General features: G+C 39.9%; 1 protein-coding gene across 1 annotated transcript; it reads right to left on the bottom strand.

The window, feature by feature from the left end:
• Positions 1 to 280: 280 nt before the first annotated feature.
• smpd2a (sphingomyelin phosphodiesterase 2a) lies at positions 281 to 18257 on the bottom strand. Its single transcript, XM_053642546.1, has 10 exons — positions 16628 to 18257; positions 15241 to 15337; positions 14496 to 14572; positions 13049 to 13142; positions 11350 to 11439; positions 8959 to 9041; positions 4254 to 4386; positions 3527 to 3631; positions 1353 to 1497; positions 281 to 666 (listed from the first exon to the last, which is right to left on the bottom strand). The coding sequence occupies exons 1-10, from the start codon at positions 16675 to 16677 to the stop codon at positions 281 to 283; spliced, it is 1260 nt and encodes a 419-aa protein (XP_053498521.1). The 5' UTR covers positions 16678 to 18257.
• Positions 18258 to 19382: the final 1125 nt, after the last annotated feature.

Below are 19382 nucleotides of genomic sequence, written 5' to 3' on the forward strand. Positions count from 1 at the left end.
TTTATTAATTATTCTAATTTTTAAAACATTTATAACATTGTGAAGTTTCTTTACAAATGTATATCCTAAATTGATATATTTCTGTGCAGCTGCTTTGAGGCAATATCTATTGTTAAAGTGCTATACAAATACAACTGAACTGAAGTATCATGGAAGAGAAGTGTACACTGTTTTACACTCACACTGTACATTACAATCATTTACATTGTATGTCATATCATTTTCTTGATTACGTTATGATACACAATATAACATGTCTGTAAAATCAACCTTCATCATCTTATTCATCTTTTTTTGAGTTGCTGGGAGACTGAAGGTCATTGTGAACATCTAATGAAGATGCAGAGTTTTTTACCTGTGAAAGATATGCTAAGTTCAGCTTCATTTGAGCTTCAGTTTCTCTCAGAGCTTTAATTTGTATGGAAAAGAGGATGTAGAGGAGTGCCCCAGACACCGTAACACCAACACACAGTGCTCCCAGAAATGCCACAGTGGAAAATAAGAAGATTCCAGCACATAGGAAGAATGGAAGAAGAGCGATGAACAACAGACCAGCCATTAGCAGATGAATGGCCTTCAGCTGCAGGGCTTCAGCATGAATTACACCTTTTTTCACAACTTCACAGGATTCATCTGTTACATCGACCTGCTCACTTAGTGATGATGCTGAGGAAAGAGCAGCCCGTTAGAAGCCCGTTAGAAAAATCTTCTTTAGTTCAATGTAACTCTAATTATAATGGAGGGAACTGTAGGATCTAAACCTCTTTTATTTATCCATTTACACAAAGAAAAAAATTCAACCATGAATTAAGCTGTTGAAAAAAATTAACTTTTAATTTCAAGTAGTTCAGAGGGTTGGGTTTAGCCGGTTCATCACAGGGCACCATTCACACACACACACACACACACACACACGCACACACACACACACACATTCACACACACCCTCATTCACACACATTCACACACACACACACACACACCCTCATTCACACACATTCACACACACAAACACACACATTCACACAAACACATTCATACACATTCACACAAACACATTCACACACAAACACACACATTTACATTTACATTTACATTTATTCACTTAGCAGACGCTTTTATCCAAAGCGACTTACAAATGAGAAAACACATTCACACACACACATTCACACACACACACACACACATTCACACACACACGCACACACACACATTCACACACACACACATTCACACACACACACACACACATTCACACACACACACATTCTCACACACACACACACACACACACACACACATTCGCACACAAACACACACACATTCACATATAAATCCTAAAACAGTCATACCTGTCTCAGTTGTGTTTCCATCCAAATGCTGCAGGGTGAGTTCAACAGTGAGGGACTCGTGATCAGAATAAGGGAATGTTTTTTCCGGCACTGAGCCTTTAGTGGTGCACATGGATACACACTTAATGTTCACACTGCCAGACCCCTAAACAAGGTAAGAGTAAAGTGTTCTCATGCAGTACTTCCTATAAATACACACATATATGCACACAAAAATATACACTATATGGCCAAAATTATGTGGACACCTAACCATCACACCTATACGTGCTTATTGAACATCCTCCAAAGTTCCACTTTCCACAAAGTTATAATAATCTCCAGTCTTCTGTGAAGGCTTTCTCTAGATTTTAGAGTGTGACTTGTGTTCATTCACCTACAAGAGCATTAGTGAGGACGTGCGTGTGTGTGTACCGGCTAACATGTGTATTTGTGTGTGTGTACTGGCTAACATGTGTGTTTGTGTGTGTACTGGCTAACGTTTGTGTGTGTGTGTGTGTGTGTGTGCGTGCTGGCTAACGTGTGTGTGTGTGTGTGTGTGTACCGGCTAATGGATACTTCTGTTAGTTTCCTTTAGCCGGTATTTGACTGGTAAAAACACTGCGTGACCGGCAAATTAAGATCCTGCCAAACACAGAGTCTGGTAAATATATTCACTTAAAGTACATACAAATTTCAACTAAATAAAGTTTATGTAAATTTTAAGGTAAGTAAATGTTTCTTTTCTACATCTTTTATTCAACAATGCATGTCTCTTTAAATGAATATAGACAATATACCGAAGGAAAAAATTTGCAGATTAAATGTCGCTATTTAGGAGCATTCAGAATTACCTGACGCTAGGCTAATTCAGATAGCCACTGCTGTGGAATCACTGTTCTCTAGCAAATCACAGCTACAGCAATCGTGTTCAAAAAATGAGACCGAAATTAAAAGATCAGATTTATGTAGTTTTCTAAATGGTTTCTAATTCGCTTTAATATCTATTTTAATCTGAGAAAATTAACCCACTAGCAAAGCACACATCTTAGCTGAGTAATGCTAAAGTTTGTTTACGGTGCAGACGGACTTAACTGAACGATTGTTTTTATTTGTTTTACTTTATAAATTTCTGTTGGCTCACTTTCTTTATTTTTCATATTCTTTAATGAACGCCAATAAAATAAAATGACTGGTTTTCTAAATACTAATGTATTTGATGGAACTGACCATCGGATGTCCCTGACCGAGTGAACTAGAATGAGGATGTGTTTTTGATCGAGACTCCAGATAAGGGCGTCTGCTAAACACTGTAAACGCAAGAAAAATAAACAGTTTAAACTCCAACGTAAATTCCAGATATAAAAGTGCAGTAATACATGCTGATTATATGATCTGTGTCACGTCTCGTGACGTAAGGAAGATAGGACGGATGCAAGTGCAGTAGAACAGTTTTATTGAGAGACACGGGCAGGTTAATCCAAAACGTAATCCACAAACATGCAAAAGTTCAGGCGATCGGCAAACAGGCATAAACGGGGCAAGGCTGGAAACTATGTCGTGGTCATGGGATACAGGGTCGAGACACAAAACATGAGACATAAACAATGGCGAGATACTGGGAGCGGAGAAACCAGCGTAAACTGACTATGACTATGACTATCTATATTTACTCTAATCTAAACTACTCTAATATTCCGTGCCGTGTGCTGGGAGGCGTGCGGTATATATATATACACAAACATATTCAGCGTCCTAGTGGCTGACGGCTGAGGGTAATTCAGACCCACGTGAAACAATAGCCAATGACAGAACAGGGAGGAGACATAACAGAAACATAACAAATGCACGTGTCGAAATGTCACGATTGTCAACAAGGGAAAAGCAGGTGCTCGCGCACCTCGCTTGTCCATGCACGCTCACATGCTCTCCCGCGCACCGCTTAAAGGGGAAACCGTGACAATCTGAAATCGATCAAGTCCAGGTTTACATTAGTTAGTCATCTTATGGGTAAGTTTACACACACACACTCAGGAGCACGAGTAGCATATGAACATTTTTCCCAATTTACGGGATTTTCACGAATACCAAATTTCTTGTATAAACACTCATATGAATGATTTTGGAATAAATCTGTTCCAGCTTGATAAAAAAAAAACCCCAAAAAGGCCACTTGTGTGTATTTGTAGTTTCACCTTGGTGAGTATGTAGTCGATCCTGATGCCTTTCTCAAAAGGAATGAGATCATCCTTTTTGGTGAAGTGATTATCTGCTATTAGAGTGTGTCCATCTTCACAGCCCTGACATCACAGAACACACAAGTTCTATCAAATTATAAACATTTACACTGTCCAGTCCTACTCACTGCTCCTTACACGGTTCCTTCCTGGATAATTACTACTTTTCTTTTAAACAACATACTGACAGCTTAGAAATCACAAGGGAAATTGAAGCCAGCTTATTAATATATACTAACACACACACACACATACACACACACACACACACACATTAACTGAAAGTGGGGTTTGGGGGTTAAATAATAGTTACAGGTGAGTGAAAAGCAGAAAATCACAGTAAGCAGAGGAACATGTTGACTACAGGGGACTCATTAGTCAAGTTTAACATTCATTTTCAATTACACTAGAGATTTTCAATAAAGTATTAGCAATATATTTTGTTTATAGTGTAACGCATTAGTATCAGGCCAAATAATATTTTTATGAGAAAATTAAATATCCATCCTGACTGCTGAATCGTTGCTTTATTATAAATAATAATGATGATGATAAAGATTTTGTGAACAAAGCAATGGTTCATAACAAAATGTGAATAAATATCACGCGTGTGTGTGTGTGTGTGTGCACGTGTAACAATGTCTGAGTGTGTATGCATAAAATTCTCTGGGTGTGAATGACTCACATTGAACATGTGTGTGTGTGTATAACAGTCTCTGAGTGCTGTGTAAGCTCGGAGGAGTCGATTCCCCAAATCCTCCGGGTGCATGTTCAAATCCCCCCCCACCACCAGCACGTCCGCCTCGCTCCACGTGTGACTGCAGGACACACAAACACACTTTTCCCATTTCCACAATACTTTATACAAATTTTACTTGCACACATATGCACTGTCTGACAAAACCAATGTATAATGTTTGTCATAAAAGACTGTTTTCATTATCGGTCTGTACGTGTGAGATATATATATATATATAGAGCTCCCTCCAAAACTATTGGAACAGCAAGGTCAAGTGATTCCTTGTTTCCTTTGTGCTGTAGACTGAAGACATTTGGTTTTGAGATCAAAGGATGAACATGAGAAGAATTGAGAATTTCAGCTTTTATTTGCTGGTATTTATATGTAGACATGTTATAACAACCTATAACATCACACATTTCATATTAGATCACCCAATTTGTGGGAGATCAAAAATATTGGAACATGTGACTGACAGGTGATTCCTGTTACTGTAGATTGATTGTTTAAACAATAAATAGCTCTGAACATCTAGTCTTAGTTTTATCCTTCAGTTTCACCTGTAAAGACTGCATTTGTTGTTAAAAAGGATAACCCAACATGAAGATCATAGAGCTGCGTATGGGAGAAAAGCAAGCCATTTTGAAGCTGAGAAAAGAGGGAGAATCAATCAGAGGCAGTGCACAAGCACTGGGCATAGCCAATACAACAATGTCCTAAAAAAGAACGAACCCACTGATGTACTGAGCAACAGACACCAAATGGGTCGGCCAAGGAAAACTACAACAACTGATGACAGAAACATTGTGAGAGCTGTGAAGAAAAACCCCAAAACAACAGTCAGTGACATCATCAACAACCTCCACAGGGCGGGGGTGAAGGTCTCACAATCCACCGTTAGAAGAAATGTAGAGGCTATACCACAAGATGCAAAGCACTCATTAGAAGTAAGAATCAGAAACCAGATTGGAATTTGCAAAGAAATACAGAGACAAGCCATAAAAGTTCTGGAACTAAGATTAAGATCCCTTACCTACATGTTTCTTCATACAGATTATTCCAGAAGTATAGCACAGAGACGGCGTTAGTTAAAGTAGTAAATGACCTTCTACTGACCTCTGATCAGGGTTGTGTCTCGCTGCTTGTGTTACTCGACCTTAGTGCAGCTTTTGATACTATAGATCATACTATTCTCCTTGATAGATTAGAAAATGTTGTTGGCATTAAGGGAACAGTCCTCTCCTGGCTCAGGTCTTATTAGACCGATCATTATCAGTTCGTAGATGTAAATGGAGACTTCTCCACACATACCGAGGTTAAATTTGGTGTTCCACAAGGTTCTGTTTTAGGCCCACTGCTTTTTACTTTATATATGCTACCTCTAGGACAAATTATTCGTAAACATGGAATTATCTTCCACTGTTATGCTGATGATACACAGCTGTATGTTTCAGCGAAGCCAGAGGACAGACAGCAGCTTAGTAAAGTTGAGGAATGTGTAAAGGACATTAGACGTTGGATGATTATTAACTTCTTTTTACTTAATTCTGATAAGACAGAAGAACTTGTACTAGATCCTCATGTAGCTAGAAGTAATCTTTCTGATCTCACAGTAACTCTGGATGTTCTTTCTGTGTCATCATGTGCAGCAGTAAAAGACCTTGGAGTGATTACTGACTCCAGTCTATCATCTGACGCTCATGTAGATAATATTACTAGGATAGTCTTCTTTCATCTCAGAAATATTTCTAAGATAAGAAATATAATGTCACTACATGATGCAGAAATATTAGTTCATGCTTTCGTCACCTCTAGACTAGATTACTGTAATGCCTTACTGTCTGGATCTTCCAGTAGGAGCATAAACAAACTCCAGTTAGTCCAGAACGCAGCTGCTAGAGTCCTAACTAGAACCAGAAGATACGACCACATCACCGCGATCTTATCCACACTGCATTGGCTCCCAGTGAAATCTCGCATTGATTATAAAATACTATTATTGACCTAGAAAACACTGAATGGTCTCGCGCCACAGTACCTGAGAGAACTTTTTGTCTTTTATGATCCTGCATGCCTACTACCATCTGTTGGTACCTGGAATAGTGAAGGCTACAGCAGGGGGAAGAGCTTTCTCTTACAAAGCCCCACAGTCATGGAACAGTCTTCCTATTAGTGTTCGGGACTCAGACACAGTCTCAGTGTTTAAGTCCAGACTGAAAACATATTTGTTTACTCAAGCTTTTTGTGAATAGTTTTTGTTCTTAGGTAAAGAAGCAGATCTAGAGGATCACAGGTATAGAGTGTTGTGGTGAACTGGGATGTTTGGATGCTGTCGCTCTTCCACTTTCACACCTTCACCCAGGTGTGTTGATGGTGTAGTGTCTGGTTGTCTTATGTCCCAGGGAGTCCTCATGTCTGTGTTCCCTTCTGGCTCTCCCTTTTAGTTATGATGTCATAGCTAGTCTTGCCGGAGTCCCTGCTTTCACTCACGCAAAGTACATTGTCCTTAACCATTACGGGACAATAACCATACCTAATAATCTCTCTCTCTCTCTCTCTCTCTCTCTCTCTCTCGCTCTCTCTGTCGAGCTACACATGATACTCCTGAGCTTCCAGTGGTCCTGACCCCTTCTGCTCTCCGAACCTGCCTGATCCATCCTGATGCTCTACTTCTGGTTGGAGTTCTCATCAGTTGGAAGTCACATGCTGCTGCTGAGGATGTCCCACATGGTGCAGACTGAAGATCACTGAGATTACTGAGGACGGTTCCACTTAAACACCATAAAGATGCTTTGGACCTCAGTTCATATGAATAGTTATGCTGTGATAGCTTTAGCACTACAATTACCACAAACAGTTCTGCACTCGAGTCTCCATCAGTGAACAGTGGAGAAGTTCAACAAAACAGACTTCCTGTAGAAACTGTAATGAATTTCCTGCTTACACAACTGCACTATTTGAGCATGTAGTGTTAGCACATTTATATAAGGGGTGTATTTATTTATAATCGCACTATCCGGTGTCACCCAGATGAGGACGGGTTCCCTTTTGAGTCTGGTTCCTCTCAAGGTTTCTTCCTCATATCGTCTCAGGGATTTGAAGAAGGCGGTTGCAGCACGCAAACCCAAAAATATTACTGAACTGGAGGCCATTGCTCATGAGGAACGGGAGAAGATTCCACAGGAACGCTGCAGAAGCTCTGCATCTTGTTTACAGCAGGCCAGAACAGTAAAAGGAGCTCTACTAAGTACTAAAGATGCTCGCCATGAAGGGGGTGAATAATTTTGAGACTGGAGAAATCATTATAAATTGCATTTTCAGTTGAATTTGGGGAAACCACTTGAAACATTTGTTGTGTTGAAATATTTAAATTGCTGTGGTTTGATTTGTTCATTAAAAACAGCTGAAAGTCTGTACATTTTTACATTAAACTTGATTTGCAATGGGAGGTGAATAATTGTGACTGCAACAGTATATATTTCTGTAAAGCTGCTTTGTGACAATGCCCACTGTTAAAAGTGCTATACAAATAAAACTGAACTGTATATGAATTAACCTCTACCAATGTGATGGAAAGGTCAAAGTGTGGAGAAAGAAAGGATCTGCTCATGATCCAGAACATACAAGCTGATCTGTGAAACATGGTGGAGGTAGCGTCATGGCTTGGGCTTGCATGGCTGCTTCTGGAACATTCTCACTGATCTTTATTGATGATGAACTCATGATGGAGCAGCAGAATGAATTCAGAAGTCTACAGGAACATCCTGTCTGATAATTTACAGAGAAACGCATCCGAATGAATCAGGAGGAACTTCATCATGCAGCGAGACAACGATCCAAAACACACTTCCACCTCAACACAGGACTTCATCAGGGGGAAAGTGGAAGGTTTTAGACTGGACAAGTCCATCACCAGACCTTCACCCAACTGATCAGCATCTCACCTCCTGAAGAGGAGACTGAAGAGAGAAACCCCCCCGAAACAAACAACTACTGAAAGAAGCGGCAGGAGAAACCTGGAGAAGCTTCACAGAAGAAGAACCAGCAGTTTGGTGTCAGTGAGTCGCAGGATTGATGCAGTTACTGCGAGTAAAGGAAATGCAACCAAATATTACCTGTTATTCACTTCAAGACTGATCTGTTCCGATACTTTTGCTCACTTAAATAATGTGTGTTCTGATACAAAAGGTTCTATGTTTTACGTTGTTTAACACGTCTAGATGTAAACACCAGGAAATAAATAAAAGCTGAAATCCTAAACTCTTGTTACACATCCATCTTTTAATCTGAAACCCAAATGTCTTTGGTGTAGAGCACAAACCTATGAATTGGCCTTGTCATTCCAATAGTTTCGGAGGGGACAGTGTGTGTGTGTGTGTGTGTGTGTGTGTGTGTGTGTGTGTGTGTGTGTGTGTGTGTAAATTTACAGACATAACAGCATAAGCAGTGTTTCATTTGTTTAATTGGGTTCTCTTTGTCCACTTTTAGGACTTGTGTGAAACTATCTGATGATGTTTTAGGTCATATTTATGCAGATATATAGAAAATTAGAAAGGATTCACAAACTTTCAACCACCACGGAAAATATACACAGCATAGGATATGAAATTATTTAATTAGATTAATTGATTGAGGAATATTTGAGTTTTACCGGATGAACTGCAGCAGCTCCCATGATTGCAGAATCCTGTGAGCCAGATATTCATCTTCAGCTCTAGAATATTCTGCATGTAACTGAGAGCCAAAATAATAAGTTATACATTTATTCACCAATAAACAGATGAAGCGCCTTGCTAGTAACAATAAACATTCGACTGCTGTCTGTTTACAACATGCCAGAATGGAATAACAGTAGTACAGTGGGATTACTATAGGACAGTTGGTTTATAGTATAGTGAGATTGCAGTAGAACACTAGGAGTACAGTAAAAGAAAATGATTGTAGTATGGTGGGATCACAGTATAGTGGGATTACATTAAGAGAAATGGATCACAGTATAGTGGGATTACATTAGGACAGATGGATCACAGTATAGTGGGATTACATTAGGACAGATGGATCACAGTATAGTGGGATTACATTAGGACAGATGGATCACAGTATAGTGGGATTACATTAAGAGAAATGGATCACAGTATAGTGGGATTACATTAGGACAGATGGATCACAGTATAGTGGGATTACATTAAGAGAAATGGATCACAGTATAGTGGGATTACATTAGGACAGATGGATCACAGTATAGTGGGATTACATTAAGAGAAATGGATCACAGTATAGTGGGATTACATTAGGACAGATGGATCACAGTATAGTGGGATTACATTAGAAGAAATGGATTACAGTATAGTGGGATTACATTAGGACAGATGGATTACAGTATAGTGGGATTACATTAAGAGAAATGGATCACAGTATAGTGGGATTACATTAGGAGAAATGGATCACAGTATAGTGGGATTACATTAGGACAGATGGATCACAGTATAGTGGGATTACATTAGAAGAAATGGATCACAGTATAGTGGGATTACATTAGGACAGATGGATCACAGTATAGTGGGATTACATTAGGACAGATGGATCACAGTATAGTGGGATTACATTAAGAGAAATGGATCACAGTATAGTGGGATTACATTAGGACAGATGGATCACAGTATAGTGGGATTACATTAGGACAGATGGATCACAGTATAGTGGGATTACATTAGGACAGATGGATCACAGTATAGTGGGATTACATTAAGAGAAATGGATCACAGTATAGTGGGATTACATTAGGACAGATGGATCACAGTATAGTGGGATTACATTAAGAGAAATGGATCACAGTATAGTGGGATTACATTAGGACAGATGGATCACAGTATAGTGGGATTACATTAAGAGAAATGGATCACAGTATAGTGGGATTACATTAGGACAGATGGATCACAGTATAGTGGGATTACATTAGAAGAAATGGATTACAGTATAGTGGGATTACATTAGGACAGATGGATTACAGTATAGTGGGATTACATTAAGAGAAATGGATCACAGTATAGTGGGATTACATTAGGAGAAATGGATCACAGTATAGTGGGATTACATTAGGACAGATGGATCACAGTATAGTGGGATTACATTAGAAGAAATGGATCACAGTATAGTGGGATTACATTAGGACAGATGGATCACAGTATAGTGGGATTACATTAGGACAGATGGATCACAGTATAGTGGGATTACATTAAGAGAAATGGATCACAGTATAGTGGGATTACATTAGGACAGATGGATCACAGTATAGTGGGATTACATTAGAAGAAATGGATCACAGTATAGTGGGATTACATTAGGAGAAATGGATCACAGTATAGTGGGATTACATTAGAAGAAATGGATCACAGTATAGTGGGATTACATTAGGACAGATGGATCACAGTATAGTGGGATTACATTAGGAGAAATGGATCACAGTATAGTGGGATTACATTAGGACAGATGGATCACAGTATAGTGGGATTACATTAGGAGAAATGGATCACAGTATAGTGGGATTACATTAGGACAGATGGATACAGTATAGTGGGATTACATTAGGAGAAATGGATCACAGTATAGTGGGATTACATTAGGACAGATGGATCACAGTATAGTGGGATTACATTAGGACAGATGGATTACAGTATAGTGGGATTACATTAGAAGAAATGGATTACAGTATAGTGGGATTACATTAGGACAGATGGATCACAGTATAGTGGGATTACATTAGGAGAAATGGATCACAGTATAGTGGGATTACATTAGGACAGATGGATCACAGTATAGTGGGATTACATTAGGACAGATGGATTACAGTATAGTGGGATTACATTAGAAGAAATGGATTACAGTATAGTGGGATTACATTAGAAGAAATGGATTACAGTATAGTGGGATTACATTAGAAGAAATGGATTACAGTATAGTGGGATTACATTAGGACAGATGGATCACAGAAGTGGAATGGTGCAGAGTTGTAGTTTTTAGCTGAAAAGAAATTCTGACTTACATGTGTGACGTAAACATTAACCCTCAGGCCGATCACATTCAGAACCACCAATCCCACCGCTTTCCCTCCGAACCAGTCACCATGATGCACCTCACGCATACACACACACACACACACACACACACACACACACAACCACACACTTAATTACATGCTGAAAGGGAAAAAATGATTCACCTTCACACCTTCGAGAGCCTCAGCAAAATCTTGTACAGTATGTATGATCAATACAGCCATCGTTTACTGGAACCTTACTGTAGAGTCTGCACCATTTCTGAATGATAATGAACCACAAAGGTTATCCAGGCTTCATAAAACGACAGTCAGATATGCAACTACCATTTAATTTCACCATCTTAATCACCAGGGGATAACCAGAAAGGTGCTGAGGGATGAGCACTCCACTGGGAGAGGTGATGTTATCCCAGTACAGACATGGAGCAGTACACCTCTAAATACTGTCCCTGAGGAGAGACTGGTCTCTGCTTAGACAAGGCACCTCTTTCCTTTTCCTCTGTGATGGACAAACAGTTGTACTGAGGATCAATTGAGAGCTGAGAAACACAATCTGGTCTAATTACCGCACAGTGTGTCCTGAACTCAGCAAAGTACACTCTGCCAGCTCACTTTCACTGGACACTGCAAGGTCAAGTGATTGATTTGGATGATACTCCTAATAGAAATCCCAGATTAAATCCTGGTTTAAACCACAAAATTACCTCTGAGTCATCTGGCCATGAAGACATGCAATAGTGAGCTTATAACCAGAGTTCATACCTCCCCATTGCCTCCAAAAGGCAGTTTTCAGAGCTGGTCATTTCAAGGAGGGTCATTAAGGGACACGTGGTAAAGTCTCATAACTGGTAAGCACTCGAAGGCCAGATGCCATCAAGTTCTGATTTCAGCTGAGCTGTGTCTGCTGCTCAGTCATTAATTCACCTACAAAATCACTAAACTGCTTTCCTGCCATCTGTGCATCTACCACTTGTGAGCTGTTTAGGCTGCAGGGCTTCGGTTAGATTCGAGCTCATGTTGTCCATCATGTGAACAAGGCAAGAAGAACAGAGGGACAGGCGGCTCTACGACTGCAGTATTGATTGCACATACTGTGTCATTTGTGATTCGTGACTTGGTTGTGGGGCTCGGCAAGAAGGTACGCAGGTGACTCTGGCGGTTCGAGGAAGTGAAAGAGCATCTCATACAGAGACTGAATTCACATCAGCAAGTCTGTTTAAGACACTGAAGAACTCCACATAGCCGACTGAGGAGATGTCACTGTAGGAGGATTTACACCATGCTAAACAGGAGGCTAAATGCCTCTAAGACTTGTTAGTTATATTAGCTAAAAAAAAATATTTAAAAAAACTGGAAAACTTTACAGATCAAACATGTCTTGGCTAGGCTATATTTGGAATGGAGACATGAAATCTAAAAAATAAAATCCATACCCTGAATGTATATATTTCTGCAAAGCTGCTTTGGGATCATTCTGTTCCGTTGTTAAAAGCGCTGTACAAATTAAACCGAACACAAACTGTTCCTGCTCGCAGTGCAGCACAGTCCAAGTGTCTTCTTCCTGATCACGGTGCAACATGACTACAGATAACTATAATCTCTATTGTATTAAGTTAGGGAGATTCCTTCTCCATCGCTATGGTGACGGCTACAGTATGTGGTGCAGTGCAGTGTTTATTCTCACCATGTACGGTTGTCCATTGAGAGAGTATTGATGGAGTACAGCATTCTGGATTGTGTGTTTAGAGAATACAGCAAGTCCACTTCCCACCATGCCACTAACAAAATGCATACACACACACACACACACACACACACACACACACACAATATTTTTATGTGAAAAATGTTTACATGAATTGTGCTGATGTTAGCAATGAATATCATAATTAGATTTGTAATATTTCAAATATCAACAAACATTTTTTGGTTGTTTTTATCTTGAGCGAACAAGTAAGCACGAGACACAGTGAGACAATGTGTAAGATAAAGCAGTGAGATAATGGCTCAAACATAATTCTAATACAGGGTGTCCCCAAAAGTCTTCACACTGTAGGGGACTGTGTTTGCCAGCAGCAGGTCGGTCGTGCCTTCGTCAGTGGATGTTCGTGGATTCGAAGCAACACTTTTTGTTTTTGTTAATAAGTTAGGCCGCAGTGTGGTGTGTGTGATGTGCTTGCTATGTTTCCTGTTAAAGTCCATCGCAACCTTGCGACAGCGTCCCGATCCAGTCATGAGAATGATTTCAATGTTCTTCTCTTGTCAAAGGCATTCCTAAAGGCTATCTTTAAAAAAAAAAATGTATAATATAAAATATATATATAATATAAACTAAGTTGAAAAATTGTTGATTTACCCTGTGTATGGAGACTTTTGGGACACCCTGTATTTTAATATTTAGTAAACATATAGAGGAGCAAACTGTCATTTAAAGGCTGCTCATACAACCAAGCATGGCCAAGGGTGCAGAGAGTTTACTCTCGTAGAAATAGAGAGAAATTTGACTGCTAACCATACCGATGTTTAAAAGCAACAGTTACAAAAGGCTGTGTATCCGTCTCTCCCTCTTATATGTCTTTCTACAGGTATTACTGAAGGCACAAGGTATTATTATTATTATTATTATTATTATACACAGAACATTAAACTACAGAAAGCTGTCTATGAGGAGCGCTAATCATTAGCGGTCATGCAGACTTTGCCTCATGTGTCTTTTATTTCGGACTTGTTTATGTGCAGCATGTGCAACTTTTCCAGAAAAGAAATCAATGTGATATATATTTCAGTGTAATGTGCCACAAATTATCCTCCCATACAAACATGTAAACAACTTTTTATCACATTCAGTCCTTTGATTTTTTTTTACTCCGTTTCCTATTACAGAGATACACATTTTGGGGTGGGGTTATTTTTTCTGGACATTCATTTTTGTTACATGTAACATCTCCCCCTAGTGGAGACAAGTAAATTAGACCTCATACTCACCTCCCAGCAGTGTGTGTGTGTGTGTGTGTGTGTGTGTGTGTGTGTGTATGTGTGTGTGTATGTGTGTGTGTGTGTGTGTGTGTGTGTGTGTATGTGTGTTTGTGTGTGTGTGTGTGTGTGTGTGTGTGTGTGTGTATCACTCTCACCTTCTGAAGTAGTGTGTGTTAGGGTGAGACTTGCTCAGCTTCCCCTTCAGAAAGAGAAAATCTCTCTCACTCCAAACCTGCAACACACACACACACACACACACACACACACACACACACAGGAAGAGAGAGAGAGAGAGAGAGAGAGAGAGAGAGAGAGAGAGAGAGAGAGAGAAATTGCAGAGCTCGTAAGCTCCCCTGTGATGAAGATGTGGGAAACTGAAAGTTCCAGCTTCACCTCTGACTGTTACACAGCGCTGACACTGGAGACTCCTTCCTTACACATTCTCCTTACAGAAAACTTCACCATACTAATAATTACACAAGTTTTTAATGCATTTATATTTCAGTGGAGCTTTCACTGTACACGTCCCTGTGAATGAGCCGTTACTATAGAAGCGATAACGTATCAGAGCGAGAGTGTTAATATAAACCTGCGCTACTGTCAGAGCCGCTGTTATAGAGAATTAATCACCGCCTCCTGACCAATCACAGTCCAGAACTCAGCAGCACCGTGATGTTTTATTATTCTATACCCATCCCATCATTACCCATCATTTTATCTTACACTGATTTTTGTGCTCAAGTATTATTTTATTACTATTTTAATTATTTTTTATAATAGAACATTCTTCTTCTTCCTCTTCTTCTTATTATTACATTTATATGTAACACAATTTACCTGTTAGACTGCCAGGTGTGTGTGTGTGTGTGTGTGTGTGTGTGTGTGTGTGTGTGAACACACCTCCTGAAGTAAAGCAATGTCGTGATTTTCCCTTTTCAGATGATCAGCAATCGTCTCATAACGCTCAGAACAGTGACTACTGAAGAACCGGAGTCCCCTAAACACACACACACACACACCCACATACGCGCGCGCACACACACACACACACACACGCACACACAGAGAGCAATTTTATCAGCAGACTGAGTCACATGATGCTGATGCAGCACAGTTTCTAAAAGAAAATTCTGCAAATTAACAGAAACAAACACACACACACACACACACACACACACACACACACACACACACACACACACACACACACACACACAGGGCTCTACGGTAACAATTTCTTTTAGGAGCACTTGTGCTGCTAATTACAAAAATTTTGGAGAACAGTTGAAGTTGAAGTTTGTATTTTTTTTGTTTGTTTTAGACATGGTGGCGTTAATGTGCCACAATACAACACACAAGTAGCATGAGAAAACTTGAGCTGGTCAATTATGACAGAATTTAGGAACCTAGTGTGAGCCATGACTCATTAATTTAGCTTCGGATAAACTAAATGTAATATTTTCAGTTCATTTTACAGACTGTATGCAAAAAAAAAAAAACGTTAACCTGTTCCACCTTGTAAACAAATAACATCAACAATAAACAATAAACATCAGTGTTCAGTGTTTGAAGTCTGCTCCTCTTAAATATATTTAAAGCTGCACTATTAGACATTTCCACTGTCATGGTTCTGCGCTGGAGTCAGTTCTCGAACCGCTCTGTGTGTATTGTGTAGATATCTGAATGATCTCATATAGGATGTGATTGAGTTCATTTACCCGTCAGATGCAAAGCGCTTTAGGTTAATGGTGTTCATTACTGACGCTCCGATCAGGATTTTTACAGACGAAACCGATCCAGATACCAATCTTTTCTTGTTTAAACTTTAATCATGAGGTCCGTCATAAACAGTTAATTGTAAGCTCTCTGCTCATGGTCACTGTTAACTGAGTTAAAATAATAGCACTGAGAAATACTGTTGGTTAATTGATAAATAAACAAGCATAATATATTTATTTTTAAATATCTTAAACAATAAATAGATGATGTACAGAGTTACTCGTCATCATAATGGCTTCTCTGCAGTGTTTCCACACTTGTTCAGTTGACTGAGGAGATGAAAAGCAGTGTGAAAGTAACTGTTGCGCGGTGTAGATGCATGTTGGACTTCCTGTAGTTTTTATCCCGATTGTATTATACTCCGAACAGGTCACTCGCGCCGGTGCGAATAAATATTTATTCACAGTCACACAAAGTACGAAATGGTCGCATTGTAGAGCCCTGACACACACACACACACACACACACACACACACACACACACACACATACACACATACACACTCACCAGCAGTTCAGGGAGAAAACACGCAGTGTGACAGGAAGCTCAGTCGGCATGGTGTTGATAGCGGCTTGGTGTTCACACTTCAGAACTCAGAACTACTGACTGCAAACTTCAGCAGAGAACAGCTTATAGTATAGCTAAACCACGCCCCCTTACACACACACTCCAGAGACATATACACTGCAGACACGCACACACACACACACACACACACAAGATACAGAGAAAGGAAGTGATGTTTCACACATTAAAGGGGCAGTACAGTAAATGTGGGCATGGCCTGTGTGTTTCACAGTCACAGACATTTTATGCATAAATTGAATATTTGCATATTATTTACATATTCTTCTAGCACAGATGAATGCAGTGGCTCATGATCAGTGGATTTTGATTTTACAGGACACCATTAATATCGGCATAGTCTCAAACTAAAAGATAAATTCTCTGGCGCTTTTTAGCCTTAGCTGTCCTACAAAGCACTTTACACTGTTTCTCATACACACACACACACACACACACACACACATTCACACACACTCACACACCAATGACAGCAGAGCTGCCATGCAGGACGCTAACCTGCCATCGGGAGCAACTTGGGGTTCAGCATCTTGCCCAAGGACACTTCGGTAACCCTACGATTAGTGGACGACCCGCTCTACCACCTGAGACACAGCCGCCCCACTACATGTCCACAAGTACAAGTCCAGATGCCTATCACACATGGCTTATGCTATCAGCTAGTATCTAGTGAATTTTTAGAATATCACTTTTTCTTCTTTTTCTCAGCCTTTGTGGGGTGAAAGAAGGTCAGTGTGGCACATATGCATGTACGGACATTACCCACTTCACAATAACTCTCTTTCTGTCTCGCAAACTTTACAATATACATTACAACAGCAATGGTTCTATATGTCATACACCAGGGTTAGATGGTAGAGATGGAAACTCGAGTCTGCAACTTGGACTTGAATTGCACTTAAGTCACAAAAAAAAGACTCGAGACTTGACCTGTACTTGAAGACAGAGACTTGTGAAAAACACGAGTCAGTTTGGTTCGGTGTTCCCGATTACGTTCTCTCTTTACTACCTGACATAACATCATCAAACACCACATTTCTCTATTCATTCCTCATTCATTCATTCCCTATCAGTAAATATCACAACAAGTCATCTCTAAACACATCGAGCCTGCATTATTATATACACGTGTGTTCATCACCCATTGGAAACCTGCTGTTATATAAACGAACAACAAACAATAACAATAAAGCCGAGCCTTACCTTCTCATAATCTGTGTGTCATTTCACTTGAAAAGCAATCAATTAATCCAAAGGGAAGCTGCGGTGTTACACAGCTCTCGGGCTCACTCGCTGTCTGTTTTCAAGAAGTGCAAATGTGTCCATGTCCTTTCCATGTTTGTTCACCCCCAAGTATTAGCTACCATCTGCATATAACATCTGAGTTTACCAAGTTAAATTGCATGTATACACGAGGGTTTTGTTACCGCTGGCGCCCACAGGAAGACTCCCTTACCCAACATTACCCATCATTACCCATCAGAACCCATAATTACCCATCATTACCCATCAGAAACCATCATTACCCATCATTACCCATCAGAACCCATCATTACCCATCAGAACCCATCATTACCCATCAGAACACATCATTACCCATCAGAACCCATCATTACCCATCATTACCCATCAGAACCCATCATTATCCATCATTACCCATCAGAAACCATCATAACCCATCATTACCCATCAGAACCTATCATTACCCATCAGAACCCATCATTACCCATCAGAACCCATCATTACCCATCAGTACCCATCATTACCCTTCATTACCCATCAGAACCCATAATTGCCCATCATTACCCATCAGAACCCATAATTACCCATCATTACCCATCAGAACCCATAATTACCCATCAGAACCCATCATCACCTATCATTACCCATCAGAACCCATAATTACCCATCATTACCCATCAGAACCCATAATTACCCATCAGAACCCATCATTACCCATCATTACCCATCAGAACCCATCATTACCCATCAGAACCCATAATTACCCATCATTACCCATCAGAACCCATAATTACCCATCAGAACCCATCATTACCCTTCATTACCCATCAGAACCCATAATTACCCATCATTACCCATCAGAACCCATAATTACCCATCATTACCCATCAGAACCCATAATTACCCATCAGAACCCATCATTACCCTTCATTACCCATCAGAACCCATAATTACCCATCATTACCCATCAGAACCCATAATTACCCATCAGAACCCATCATTACCCATCATTACCCATCAGAACCCATAATTACCCATCAGAACCCGTCATTACCCATCATTACCCATCAGAACCCATCATTACCCATCATTACCCATCAGAACCCATCATTACCCATCAGAACCCATCATTACCCTTCATTACCCTTCATTACCCATCAGAACCCATAATTACCCATCAGAACCCATCATTACCCTTCATTACCCATCAGAACCCATAATTACCCATCATTACCCTTCATTACCCATCATTACCCATCAGAACCCATAATTACCCATCATTACCCATCAGAACCCATAATTACCCATCAGAACCCATCATTACCCATCAGAACCCATCATTACCCTTCATTACCCTTCATTACCCATCAGAACCCATAATTACCCATCATTACCCATCAGAACCCATAATTACCCATCATTACCCATCAGAACC

This window comes from Ictalurus furcatus, chromosome 15, assembly GCF_023375685.1.
Source record: "Ictalurus furcatus strain D&B chromosome 15, Billie_1.0, whole genome shotgun sequence".
Lineage (NCBI taxonomy): Eukaryota > Metazoa > Chordata > Actinopteri > Siluriformes > Ictaluridae > Ictalurus > Ictalurus furcatus.

Bases quoted from the DNA above. Each gene is read 5' to 3' on its own strand.
- smpd2a (XM_053642546.1), bottom strand. From the start codon at position 16,677: ATGCCGACTGAGCTTCCTGTCACACTGCGTGTTTTCTCCCTGAACTGC. The intron at 13,143-14,495 runs GTGAGAGTGATA...GCATTTTGTTAG, and splicing joins AACACACACTACTTCAGAAG to TGGCATGGTGGGAAGTGGAC. The intron at 9,042-11,349 runs GTAAGTCAGAAT...TTTGGCTCTCAG, and splicing joins TTAATGTTTACGTCACACAT to TTACATGCAGAATATTCTAG.